We start from the raw sequence: 12,342 nt of genomic DNA on the forward strand, positions 1-12,342 counted from the left end.
TCCGATTGGCTGCCGCCGCCGGAGGGTTACAATTCAAACGCAGGCGGGCGGGCCTGGAGCCCCGCAGTTACCGCCTGAGAGTTTTCTCTTCCTTTATCTCCAGTCCCTGATGGCCTCGCAGAACCGCGACCCGGCTGCTGCCAGCGCCGCCGCCGCCTCCCGTAAGGGAGCCGAGCCTGGGGCGGGCGCGGCCCGAGGGTCCGTGGGCAAGAGGTGAGAATTATTCCCTCAACCAGGAGGGCTAGGGGCAGGTGGCAGAGAGGGCAGGATGAGGAGTAGGGGAGGGAGGAGGGCATACTGGAGAGTAGAGTGGGGGGCAGGGAGGGCAGATTGGGTAGTCCGATGGGAGAACAGGCTGGGAGGCGGAGGGAGAGGAAGGGCAAGACTGGGGCGTGAGGGAAGGGGAGGGAGGCAGATTCGGGGGGTCGGATGGAGGGGGAAGAGGAAGGCAGGCTGGAGGTTGGCGTGAGGGGTGGATACTCCATTCAGCCGAAGTTCAGACTGGGTGCGGGGAGAACAAGGTAGTGGGGTAAGCCTGTTCTAGTCTTAATGCTCAGTAACCGAACCCTTTCCTTTGCGGATTCCCCGCAGATTACAACAAGAATTGATGACCCTAATGGTGAGTGCCTCCCGTGGTCAGTCCCTGCAGCCAGGAGGCCCCTTCCAATCTCCCTGGCTCCAACCCAAACCCACCCAGAAAAGGCTGTTGCCCTTTCTTCCTCCTCCGTCATAGAGGGAAAGATACTCAACTGAAAAGGGACCTCGAATTTCAAGCTCCCATTTTTTAGAGGGGAGCACCTGGAGAAAACGTGGGATTTTATAACACCAACTCTACCATTAGCTTTCCCCAGAAGGGCTGGTTGCTAATCTCCCAGCTCTTCCTGTTTCTACCACCCCACTCTTTCAAAAACACCCTAATCAGGCAGATTGTATTTTATTGGGATCAGCTATGAGCAAATTGACCTTGGGCTGCTGCCTCTTCACCCAACTATTCTCCCTCCCCTTTAGAAGGGGACCCTTGGGATCATCTAAGGCTGCATGTTCAGCAACCCCACCCTGGTTATTCTTCATCTGCAGATGTCTGGAGATAAAGGAATTTCTGCCTTCCCAGAGTCAGACAATCTCTTCAAATGGGTTGGGACCATCCATGGTGCAGCTGGGACAGTGAGTACCAAAGATTGAAAATGAACAGGACACAGTGGCATTTGCTTTGTGCTATATACAGCTAAACTGAAGGGTTGGGTGTGGGGAACCCCTTGAAGAGGTAGAGGAGAAAACCCCACCCAAAATAGTGAATGATCTCTTAAAATATGTAATTCAACAATAAAGTTGCTTGTTGGCCCCACAAAGGGGAGGGGGGAGAGCATGAATCATGTAACCATGGGAAAATATTTTTTTAAATAAAATATTAAAATAAAATTTGTAATTCAAGAGCTTTTACATCCTTTAACTCAATTGATCATCTCATCAACTCTGTGAATTAGGTAGGGCATGCCATGTTTATCCCCATTTTATAGATGAAAAACTAAAGCTCAAATTTTTCCATGAACTGGGGGGGGGGGGGGAACAACTAAAACTAAGCCTTTGGACTTTTAAAGTGTTCTTCCCACTATACCAGAATGCCATCTGAAGCTTAAATATCCCTCATTCCAGTCCACTCATTAATTTACTTGGGTGTTTCTTCATCTAGGTATATGAAGATCTGAGGTACAAGCTTTCTCTGGAGTTCCCCAGTGGCTATCCATATAATGCTCCCACAGTGAAATTTGTCACACCCTGCTACCATCCAAATGTGGACACCCAAGGCAATATCTGTTTGGACATCCTCAAAGACAAGTGGTCAGCTCTGTATGATGTCAGGACCATCCTACTCTCTATCCAGAGCCTGCTGGGAGGTGATGCCTGCTAGCTTGTGAGGATGTTCCCCTGCCCCACCCTGGACTTTCCTCTGAAGTTTAGGGTTACCCTTCCCATCATTTCCTTTTATCTTTTCCCCAAAAATCTTTATCTTCTATCTTAAAATCAATACTGTATGTTGGTCCCAAGGCAGAATAGTGATAAGGATTAGGCAATGGGGGTGATTTGCCCAGGTTCACACAGCTAGGAAGTATCTGAGGTCAGATTTGAACCCAGGACTTCTGGGCTCTCTATCCATTGAGCCACCTAATTCCTTTTATCATCTTATAACTCTTAGAATGTCAGAAGCTAGTTAGTTTAACCATTACTAACACTTCTGAGCATGGTTCCCACAGATCTCCAATTTCCCTAACAGTTCTTTCTCTGGGCCCTCCATCCTAACATGTTGTCTCTACCTACAGAACCCAATATTGATAGCCCATTGAACACACATGCTGCTGAGCTTTGGACAAACCCTACAGGTAGGTCCTCTGCTAAAACAGGAATTCCAACCTTTGTCCTATAGCAGTGTTGGCAAACCTTTTAGAGATCTTGTGCCCAAACTGTACCTCCAAGGTGCCCACGAGGTGCACCTCCACCTTCCTCCCCTGCCCCCCAATTTCCCCAGAGAGTGGAGGGAGGAAGTGCTCACTTTGGGTGGCTGTACAGAGGGGCAGGGCATGTAAACATTGTCCCCAGGTGTAGAGGCGGAACAAAGCAACACCCTCAGGATTGCCAGGGCATGAATGCCATGTCTTTGCTAACATGGCCCTAGAGGATTTAAAGGGGAAAAAAACCCTGCCCTATATAGATTTCACTCTTTCTCCTTGAGAACTTTGGGCAAATTAGATGAAATGATTAATCTCACCATTGTGGTATTTTAAGAATAGATGTTAATAATGTATGGAAACGACCAAATAAAATAATGTTTAAAAAAAAAGAAAGATGTCACAAGAATCCCAGGAGAGCTTTTAACAAAAATGTTTATCCTCTTAAGGAAATGGAATAAAAGAACCTTAGGGGAGGGAGCTTGGTGTGTATGGGATCAAAAACCGACTTTAGTCTGGTTAGCTCATAGGGCAAAGGTAGAGTACAGACATGACACCTTTACTGTAGGCAGCTCCCTTAGAAATGGACAAGAGGGGAAAGGAGCAGTCTAGAACAAGGAAGAAACTGGAGATCAGGGCCAGATTCGTCCATTTCTAAAACTTGGATTTCATGTTAACTCCTTTTTTGCTAAAAATCGCTAGCATGTTCCTGGAACCCCAGAGCCAATTGCTTACTTACTCATCTTCTCTCCCCAGCCTTTAAAAAGTACCTGCTGGAAACCTACATGAAGCAGGTGACCAGCCAAGAGCCCTGACCCTGACTGCCCAGCTTCCCTCGCCTTCATCTTGTGTGTGTGTGTGTGTGTGTGTGCGCGCGTGTGCGTGTGTGTGCGCGTGCGTGTGTGCATGTAGCCTTTTCCTTCCTCAAGGCCTGTCTTCTCTCTTCTGTCTAATTCTTTATCACAGACTGTTTTCCTTTTCTTCTGATGTTTTTCTTTTCTTTCTTTGTTCAACTCTAGACCAGCCCTCAACATTAATGTATAAATAAATTTTGTTTTTGTTTTTTAAAAGCTGTTTTTGTGTTGTTTGATTCTCCAGAGGCAGGATGGGAAATTGGTGAGCTGTAAACCAAATGTAGTCCTAGAGGAGACAATTCCCAAGGGTCTGGGCTGGTCTCAAGCAAACACATTCATAATGTCAGAGCTAGATGGTACATTAGAACATAGGCCATGAAATGTTTTGAACTAGAAGGAATCCTGGAACTGGATCAGCCGGTCTATACCACTGATGGGGAAAGGGAAAACCAAACATAGTTAAATCAATGGACCCAGAACCTGGGTCTTTTACTGTGTAGTTTTTATGCTCTTTCATCATTATCCTGCCTCCCAGCTGTTTTATATTTGTAGCTGCACCTCAGCCCTTTCCCTTGGGCTTAAGAGATCTTTCTAATGCCCCCTGGTTGCCATACATCCTGATGGCCATGGGATTTGAACTGGGAAGGAAAGTACATTGAAAGTGGTTCCCCTGATGTAGAAGACTGACATCTACTGACCTCTCAAGGGAAAGGGGAGAGATGCCCCTTCACTAGAGCCAGGCTCCTTCATGCCACTATACAATGCCATTGAAGCCCAGGGGGAGCCTGGGCACAGCAGCCCGGAGGACTCCTCCTAGCTGAGCCCTCTGGGCTTGGTTCTTCTGCTCCAGGACCACCCACTGTGGCCTCAACACTCCACACTGGTACATTGACCTTGGTCTCCATCTCCAAAAGCATCTCTTCCAGGCGTTGCCCCCACTGGGCCAGCTCCTCAGGCAGCTCCCCAGCCCTTTCAGAGGCCTTCCCACTGGGCCTTCTCAGGCTCCATCCCTTAGGCCCAAAGGATGTGACTCCAGTATTAACCAACTGGATCCCTGGAGCTGGAGAAGGCATGGGGAAGAGCTGGCTGAGGTCATGGGCCCGACCCAGATCCTGCAGGAAAATCTCCAGGGCAGACAGACATAGCACCCAGATCCGCTCCAGCTCCATCTTCACCTCCTCCTGCCTGGTTCCCGGTTCTGTGAACTCGGCCAAAAGCTGGTTCCGGAGGCCTATTTGGGGACAGGGAGAGAGAGGGCGAGAGAAGGCAAACAGCAGGGGCAGCAACAGTTAGAGAAGGAGAGGGGGAGGGGGGGCGCTGTGGCCATGGGGAGAACTTAACAAATGGCCTCAGTTTCATAGTCTGGAAGGACCCGGTCCTAGGACCCGGAGAAGGACCAGTAGGTGTGGCCAAGTATCCTACAAAGGTCGTGTGGTCCACTCTCCTTTTACAGAAGGGATAGCGGAGCAACAGGCAGCAGTAGGGATTCGAACTCAGTGTGTTCCAAACGCTGCGCCGTTCCCATTCCGAGGCTCAGAAGCCCCGCCACCCTCTCCCGGCTCCGCGCCTCGCCTGCTCCTGTCCCTTTCATCAGCCCCCGCGCCGGGTCCGCTCACCTAAACTGAGCTCGAAGCCCCTGCGACCGCTCTCCTCCAGAGCCCGGCGCAGCCTCCTCCCGTCCGCCGAGCTGCCCACTCCCAGGACCAACTGCCTGTAGCTCGCGGTGAACCTGTTGAGCGCTTCGTACGCCGCCCTGCACTCGGCCACAGCCTCCCGGGCTTCCCGGGCCCTCTCCCCTGCCCCCCCGCCCCGCATGCCTCCCTCACTCTTGGCGATCTTGGCCTTGGCCTTGGCCTCGGCCTGGAGTCCCAAAGCCCAGGCTCTCCAGCTATCAGCCTCCGCCCTTACCAGAGGCCAGCCCCTTCCCTACCCATCCTGGAATGGGGGAGAAGGCGGGGACAGCCACAAAGCGCCTGCCCACCAGCTCCCTCTGTGCTGGCTGGCTGGTGTGACTCGCCTGCTTTCCTCCTCTTCCCCCTCCCGATCCCCCGGCCCTCCTGGGTTTGATCCCGCCTTTGACACTAGCTTTAGAGCCCAGACCCCAGAACTGCTCTGGGATCAGTGATTCTCTAGAGGACTCTGAGAACTCCAGAGATGACCCCTTGGGCTTGCTAATGCCCTTAGCTGGAGCTTAGGGACAGCACTAACCCAGAGGGGTTTTCCTTGCAAGAAACCTCAACTTGCTCTCTTTGCAATAGCTGACATTTCTATGATAAAGAAAGCCTTTAGGATTTGCAAAGGGCTTTGTGTTATCCTCCCCCAGTCCCCCCCAGTGCTATGGATCTCACCCTGCCAATGAGTAAACTGATGCAGAGAGAGACTGTGACTCGAATTAGATGTGCCCAGTGTTCTCTATGCCTAGAAGATGATCGAGCAGCCCAGAGCCCTGAGCCCCACTCTGATTGAAATCTTTTTCCTTTATTAGTGAATGACATTTACACATCAGGATCAGCCCAGGATGGGAGAAGTGGAGAAGGAACATCACATGAGGGACAGACTGGGAAGCAGAGGGTGGTGGATGGGGAGGAAGAGTTGGGGGAGCCCTGGATGGTCGCAGGGAGAGAGGAGCCAGCCAGTTGAATCTCTGGCTGAAGCCTTGGGGGTGAAGGAAGGAGGTGCAAAACAAGAGTGAGCCCCGTGAACACTGCTGGATTCTTACTGCACACCTTCCATCATCTTCAGGAACTCTGCAAGGATAAAGGGGAGAGGAGAGGAATCAGAGAAGGCAGGAGTGTGAGCACAGAGTGGAGGGGAAGGCCACAGAGCCCGACTGCACTGCCCACACAGACCTGGTTTGCCCAGGTTTATCCATTCATACAATTTAGACAAAGTAGTCCAAGTCCTTCAGCTTACAGAAAAACCAAAGCCCAAAGAGGTGGAGTGATTCTCCTTAGGGCACTTAGGAAGTGATAGCTTCTGGGACCCCTGTTAGCACCCTCTTCCCCTGCACCTGCTGGAACTCCAGAACAAAGCAAGGAGTTCCACAGCAGAGAGCATTGTTACTTCCCATGCTGTGGCCTGACAAATCTGTGATGGATTGACGTTCTGGACTTCTGTCTGTACCATACTAAGGATTCAAGCCCCCTGCCCCAAAGCCAAGCCCCTTAGGGCTATCCAATCATCTGGACACAGACAATCCCAGACTACCACCCCATAAAAGACTGCCTCCTTCTCCACTGCAGTGGGAACCTTTGGCCATCTCCTTTCCTTTCTCACTGCACTTCTTGCTGCATAACTCAATCTCTCTGTCTCATCTGCCTCGGGTCCGACCCGTCAGCCAGGTCTGACAGTAAGTGGCAGTGCCCAGCTCAGGCCCACATTATCAAATCCAGTAGCCTTCACACTCCATCACTCTGGGACCCATTTCTAGACTGGAAACTCCTCGTAGTGAAAATGTGTGCTTGTCAGTGTGTATATGTCACAGCTAGAAGGCACCTTAGAAATTAAGTCCAACTCCTCTCGTTTTCCAAAAAAACAAAAATGAGCCTGAAGAAGGAAAATGCCTTCTCCCAAGTCACAGGGCAAGTTGGGAGATAGAGCTAGGATTTGAATTCGGGTCTCTGAGCTTCCCATTCCCTGTCTGTCCTCAGATACTTCGTCGATGCCTCTTTCCTCATTCCTCCCTTCCCCTATACTCTCCCACCCTGACCCTGTCTTGTCCAGCTGCTTCCCCAGAGAAGGGATGCCCTCACCATCAAAGTCAATGCGGCCGTCGTTGTTCTTGTCTCCATCTTTCATTAAGGACTCAATCTCTTCATCTGTCACGTGTTCTCCTGAAGCCCGGAAGATCTCCACTAATTCTTCAGCATCAATATAGCCATCGGCATTCCTTTATGGGGGAAGGAAACCAGGAGCCCATTCAGGTAGCCCCTCAAGAAGCTGTGACATGGGAACTGCCCACACATACGTTGCAGTGCTCAAAAGGCTCTTAAAGATCATTTGATTCACATCCCCCAAGAGCAGTCAGCCCACTTCAGCCCAGCCTGTCACTCTACTTCCTTTCCAGCCCCTTCTCTTCCCATCCCCACAATCCCCCATGTATACACTATACCTTCCCCACCCAGCCTGCCCCACTGGGGCCAAGCCTGAACTCTGGGGCATCTCTACAAATACCTTCCCAGGGAATCCTGGCCAATGGGCACCAGGCCTGACCTGTCAAAGATACGGAAGCACTCGGCCAGCTCCTCTTCACTCTTCCCTTTCGCATCCTCTTTCATCTGGCGCACCATCATGACCAAGAACTCCTCAAAGTCGATGGTGCCACTGCCTAGATGGGGGAGAGTGAGCATCAGAGCCCTGCTCAGACACAGTCGCCCAGGGCTCACAACTCCCCTGGGAGAGCCCCGGCTCACCATCTTCATCCACCTCTTCTATGATGGCATCCAACTCCTCTTTGGTGGGTGTCTGGCCCAACATCCGCATCACTGTGCCCAGTTCCTTGGTGCTGATGTCACCACCACCATCAGCATCAAACATGTCAAAGGCAGCCTTGAACTCTGAGGGGAGGAGTGGCAGAGGAATAAATAAGAAGGATATGTTACCCTCAGGATTGGCACAGCCTAAAGCTTATTCCCCAGGCAAAAACAGTCCTTTCCACTGCCCACCCACCAGGACACACTCACCAGCAATCATTTCCTCGCTGAGGAAGGACCGGGCTTCTGCCTGCTGGTCCGTCTGCAAGATACAAGGGAAGTCAGGTACCGATCCTCCGGGAAGGAGAACGGGAAGAAAAAAGGAAAATGGGAATTCCCAAGAAAAAGGGCTAATCCCACTCTTGAACCTGGGTCTAGGTCCCTATTTTACTGCTCACTGTGTAATTTTTCTGGGTCCCTATTTCCCTATCAGTAAAAGGAGGCTATTGGACTAAAGGGTCTCCAAGGTCCTTTCTAGGTCTAAACTCTATGACCCTATGAGTTTCTGTGGCCCCCAAAATCCCCTTCTGGTGGCCAATCTTTTGATGATGACATTTCTGCTTACTTAGTAGTTAGACCAGTCCTTGGACAAAGATGTATGGTCTTTCTGGGACTATACTCAAAGTCTCCCCCAATTTGGCAGCATCTGACATTTTGTCCTGCCATGTCTTTAGTTCACCGTTGTGAGGCATTTATATACAAATTCACCACAACTGCCACTCCCTCCCACCCCATACAAATGCCATGCTAGACTCCAAAGGACTCCATCTGTTCAGAAGGGTCAAGCCATACCACTGTTCTCTAACACAGCAGAACAGAGAACTAACTGATACTCTCATCCCGACCCCTTCCTCATCCATTAAGCTGAGGCTGAGGGCAGTAAAGATTAGAACTGGGAGTGGAGACTAAGAGATCTCAGCTGCCAACTATTGAAAAAAATGACAGTATTAGAGTTGAAAGAGTCCTCACCATCGTTGAATCCTAGCCCCCTTATTTTATAGAAGAGAAACTGAGAGACTAAGTGATTTGCCCAAAATCATAAGGAAATATTGTAGAAGAGTTGGCATTTGAACCCAGGACTTCTGGCTTCAGTACATATGCACTATCCCATTCTGCCTTAATGGGGTCTAATTAATTAAAATGCTTAACTTTGAGGGGTCTCAGTTAACTCCTCTGCTAAATGGGGATCACCCCATATCCCTGCCAGGAGTTTTGGGAGGCTCTTAGAGGCATTTCAGTTTAGTGGGGAAAGTCCTGAAATTAGAGTCTAGAGGCCCGAATGTGAGTTCCAGTTTTGACATTGACTTGATGTGGGGCTCTTAGGCACAGAAACTGGGCCTCAGTTTTTTCATCTGTAAAAATGAAAGAATTGGACTAGATCGCCAAAGTCCTTTCTAGCTCCAGAAATGTATTCATTTATTGCTATTGTCTGTTAAAGGGATTTAAGAAGTCTAACCCTAGTCCTATACCCGGGATCTCCACCCTCCTGAGCATGAGGACTCAAAGGACCCCTTCGTCCACCCTTCCCAACTCCCCTCCCCCCACCACGTCCTACCCTAGGCAAGAGGACTTGGCTATTCTTAGGCCAAGGCAGTAAGAACAGCTGGGCCCAGGCTCCAGTTACTCCTCAAAGAAGGGGGAGGAGGACAAGAAGGGAAGGGGTGGGGGTGGGGGTATGATACACTAAAGAAGGAGTCCTTTAAAGGCCTAGAGAATTTAGGGCTGAATAAAACCTTAAGGACCAACAGAGCCCAACACTTTAGCCCCCTACCCTGATTAGGAGGAAACTGAGTCCTAATAGAAACAAGCTGTGCTAAAATTTGATCCCAGGTCCTTTCATTCAAACCTAAAGTTCTTCTACCTCTATCATAAGCTCTGCCTTTTCATATCCTAAAGCCCCTGCCCAAGGATTAGGGTTGCCCCCTGGCTCTGGCTCCTTCTGCCTTCATCTTGGCAGTCTCATTGCCCCCCAGGCACAGTTGTAAGATGATCCAAAATCTCTGGGGATTCCCTGCTCAAAAATAGTCAAAGCCAGAGGAGAAAACTGGGGCAAGAGACCCCATGCTGCCTGATGCCCCCAAAAGGCAAAAGGGGGCAGATGCTCTGGGTCCTAAATCCCCAAGAGTCTCTTTCCTCCATGGTAAGAGGAGACCAAGATGACTTTAATCTCTCATTCTAAGAAAAATTTCAGAAAGAGAATCATGGGCTTAGAAAGAGAAGGAAACAGAGTCCTACATTCTAATGCCCCATCTTACAGGTGAAAAGCTGGAGCAAAGAGAGGCTCCATTACTTGACCATGGTCACTCACATTTTAGATGCCAAAGCTGGAAGATGAACCCAAGTCCCCCAGCTCCAATTCTAGCACACTGCTTCTATGTTGAGAAGGGCAGGTGAGAGTTAGGGACACTTTGGGGAAATTGCCCCTTCTCTCCGGATAGCCATGTTCTTAACATGTTCCTCAATCTATGAGGCTTAGAGCTAGAAAGGGCCTTAGCAGTACAGTCTCCTCACTTGACAGTTGAAAAGAAGTTCAATGATTTGGGTTTGGGAAGATGGTGGGGTGGGAAGGGGGCTGGGGAATTCTCAGGGCACTAAATCTGCCCTGCCTGACCCATCATCTGGGCCAGTAGCCTGTGGCTGCCTAGGCTTCTCCCCAAAGTCCAGGGAGAGAAGGATGAGGCCCAGTTCTCCCCTCAGACTTTCTGGTAGAAGGTGAAGATCTCAGGATGGGGAATAGGGGGGCCCCACTTACCATGGTGACTGATCACTCTGTCCCCTGCTGCAGACAGTCCCAACTCCTCTCCGCTCCACACCCAAAGGCTCCCCACCACCTCAGTCCCCAATATTTGTAGGGGCTCCTGCTTTTCCTCCCTCCCCCGCTCCATGGGATTGGATACCCTTGTACCCCAGCCTTCCCCAATCCAATTAGCTCCCAGAGCTCAGTGGCCTCCCCTGCCCCTCCCCAAGTCTGATCCTATTACCTAATTTAGCCAAGGCACCCTGGGTAAACTTAAACCTTCAAGCAGGTGCCTGCCTTGATGTTCCAAGACCCTTTTGGGGAGGCCCCACCCCTCCTCCCACGCAGGGAGCCTTCACTCTGGACCCCCGACCTGTCCCATGTTGGGGCAAAACAAGCTGTGAGAAGGATTTGACTATAGCTAGCCATGATAAAAAAGAACTTTGCCCCAGAGAGCGAAGCTGGGGTGGGACAGAGAAGGAGGGGAGCACAAGAAGCAGGGGATCCCTCTCTTTTCTCAGTGGAAGCATATTGTTGGGTTCTGCGGACACTACTGATGGCTAAGAGTTGTTGGGGGTGAGAGGGGAATGAAACTCTAAAATCAGAGAATGAGCGAGATAAAAGGAACCTTCAGAACTTCAGAATGGAGGGCACCAGAGAGAGCAGAACAAGGAATGGCAGAGCTGGGAGGGATTTTTGAGATCATTTGGCCCCAGCCTCTTCATTTTACAGTGGAGAAAACTCCCCGCCAAAGGGGAGGTCCTCTCTTCTCCCAGACCACACATTGAGCTAAGGGGGTGACAGAAGTCAGTCCTACCCTGGCCTGGGAGCCAGAGAGCAGCACTGACAGCTTCATGCTTATCCACACACCACAGACTAGAAAGTAGCAGGCTTCTAGCATTGGGTGACACCGCCAGCCCACTGGGGATCAAGACAAATGGAGAGAAGAATGAAGAGGGCCCCATAAAGCAGCTGAGCAGGGTATGGGGAGGTGGGAAAAGGAGGGGGTCAGGGGATTCAGATGCCAAGGAGAGGTCAGGATGGACAGCAGCAAATGGTGCTGGCTTCTTCCCCTATATATAGACATTCCCAAGAAAAGCATCAGCAGTCAAGCCAGACTAAATAAGGCATCAGCCAGGCTGGGGCAGAGGGAAGGGGCCTGGGCAAGTTCCCGTTTGGAACCATTCACACCTTGGGGAAGCCAAAGCCCAGAAAAGATCTTGAGACTACCCATAAGGACAGGGGCCAGGGTCCTGGGGCACAACTCGTATTCTTATGGCATTCTCTGGTTTAGAATGGGCTTTCCTCACAACAGCCATGTGAGGTAGGTAGCACAAGTATATATTATCCCCATTTTTATCCCCAGAGCAGGAAACGGGCCCAGAGAGGGAGCAACTTCCCCAAGGTCCCAGGCAAGCTAGGCCTAGATCCCGGCTCTGCTGACTCCAAGTCCCGTCTTCATTTACTCATTCCTTAAGTATTTCTTAGATACCTACTGTATGCTTAGCCCAGTACCCAAGGCTTGGCTGTGCCACTGCGGAGGACAAAAGTGAAGGGAACTCACAGAAAACCACACTAATAACCAAGAAGAAGAAGAAGATGATGATGATGATGATGTACACTGGTAAAGATGGACATCAGTGTTGTTTTTATAAATGTTTTATTTTAATAATTCAATATTCACATTTTTAATTTTGGTAAACAATGTTTTCATTCATTATCTTATTTGATTTTCACAAGAGCCCAATGAAGTAGGTATTATGAGCATTATCTTTTTGATTTTACAGATGAAAAGAAACAGAAACTCAGAGATAAGTAATCATACCTCTGACTTT

The 12,342-nt window shown here is 50.1% G+C and overlaps 3 protein-coding genes across 4 annotated transcripts; 1 reads left to right on the plus strand and 2 right to left on the minus strand.

Moving 5' to 3' along the window:
• The first annotated feature begins 25 nt into the window (after positions 1–25).
• On the plus strand, positions 26–3,514 carry UBE2C (ubiquitin conjugating enzyme E2 C). 2 transcript variants are annotated; one of them, XR_008915318.1, is made up of 6 exons: positions 26–213; positions 592–619; positions 1,078–1,164; positions 1,691–1,912; positions 2,319–2,378; positions 3,201–3,514. XR_008915318.1 is itself a non-coding variant. In XM_001365852.4 (6 exons), exons 1-6 carry the CDS (start codon positions 110–112, stop codon positions 3,257–3,259), a joined length of 543 nt encoding a protein of 180 aa, XP_001365889.1. In that variant the 5' UTR covers positions 32–109; the 3' UTR covers positions 3,260–3,514. The 2 variants fall into 2 exon arrangements, 1 of the variants encoding a protein (XP_001365889.1); XM_001365852.4 differs by having other exon boundaries at positions 32–213; positions 1,691–1,895.
• Positions 2,862–5,287, minus strand: LOC103098546 (regulator of G-protein signaling 9-binding protein-like). The gene is made up of 2 exons (XM_056812352.1): positions 4,915–5,287; positions 2,862–4,529 (listed from the first exon to the last, which is right to left on the minus strand). The coding sequence occupies exons 1-2, from the start codon at positions 5,111–5,113 to the stop codon at positions 4,045–4,047; spliced, it is 684 nt and encodes a 227-aa protein (XP_056668330.1). The 5' UTR covers positions 5,114–5,287; the 3' UTR covers positions 2,862–4,044.
• Positions 5,288–5,755: 468 nt separating this feature from the next.
• On the minus strand, positions 5,756–10,679 carry TNNC2 (troponin C2, fast skeletal type). Its single transcript, XM_007474915.3, has 6 exons — positions 10,523–10,679; positions 7,981–8,032; positions 7,711–7,854; positions 7,511–7,625; positions 7,051–7,187; positions 5,756–6,045 (listed from the first exon to the last, which is right to left on the minus strand). The coding sequence occupies exons 1-6, from the start codon at positions 10,523–10,525 to the stop codon at positions 6,014–6,016; spliced, it is 483 nt and encodes a 160-aa protein (XP_007474977.1). The 5' UTR covers positions 10,526–10,679; the 3' UTR covers positions 5,756–6,013.
• Between the last annotated feature and the right edge of the window lie 1,663 nt (positions 10,680–12,342).

Source organism: Monodelphis domestica, chromosome 1 (genome assembly GCF_027887165.1).
Source record: "Monodelphis domestica isolate mMonDom1 chromosome 1, mMonDom1.pri, whole genome shotgun sequence".
NCBI lineage: Eukaryota > Metazoa > Chordata > Mammalia > Didelphimorphia > Didelphidae > Monodelphis > Monodelphis domestica.

Coding starts and splice junctions, on each gene's coding strand:
- UBE2C (XM_001365852.4), top strand. CDS start 110: ATGGCCTCGCAGAACCGCGACCCGGCTGCTGCCAGCGCCGCCGCCGCC. Junction 620..1,077: donor AAGAATTGATGACCCTAATG/GTGAGTGCCTCC, acceptor CTTCATCTGCAG/ATGTCTGGAGATAAAGGAAT. Junction 1,896..2,318: donor TATCCAGAGCCTGCTGGGAG/GTGATGCCTGCT, acceptor CTCTACCTACAG/AACCCAATATTGATAGCCCA.
- LOC103098546 (XM_056812352.1), bottom strand. CDS start 5,113: ATGCGGGGCGGGGGGGCAGGGGAGAGGGCCCGGGAAGCCCGGGAGGCT. Junction 4,530..4,914: donor GGGCTTCGAGCTCAGTTTAG/GTGAGCGGACCC, acceptor GTCCCCAAATAG/GCCTCCGGAACCAGCTTTTG.
- TNNC2 (XM_007474915.3), bottom strand. Junction 7,855..7,980: donor CAGCGAGGAAATGATTGCTG/GTGAGTGTGTCC, acceptor TCCTCCCCTCAG/AGTTCAAGGCTGCCTTTGAC. Junction 7,626..7,710: donor AGAAGAGGTGGATGAAGATG/GTGAGCCGGGGC, acceptor TCCCCCATCTAG/GCAGTGGCACCATCGACTTT.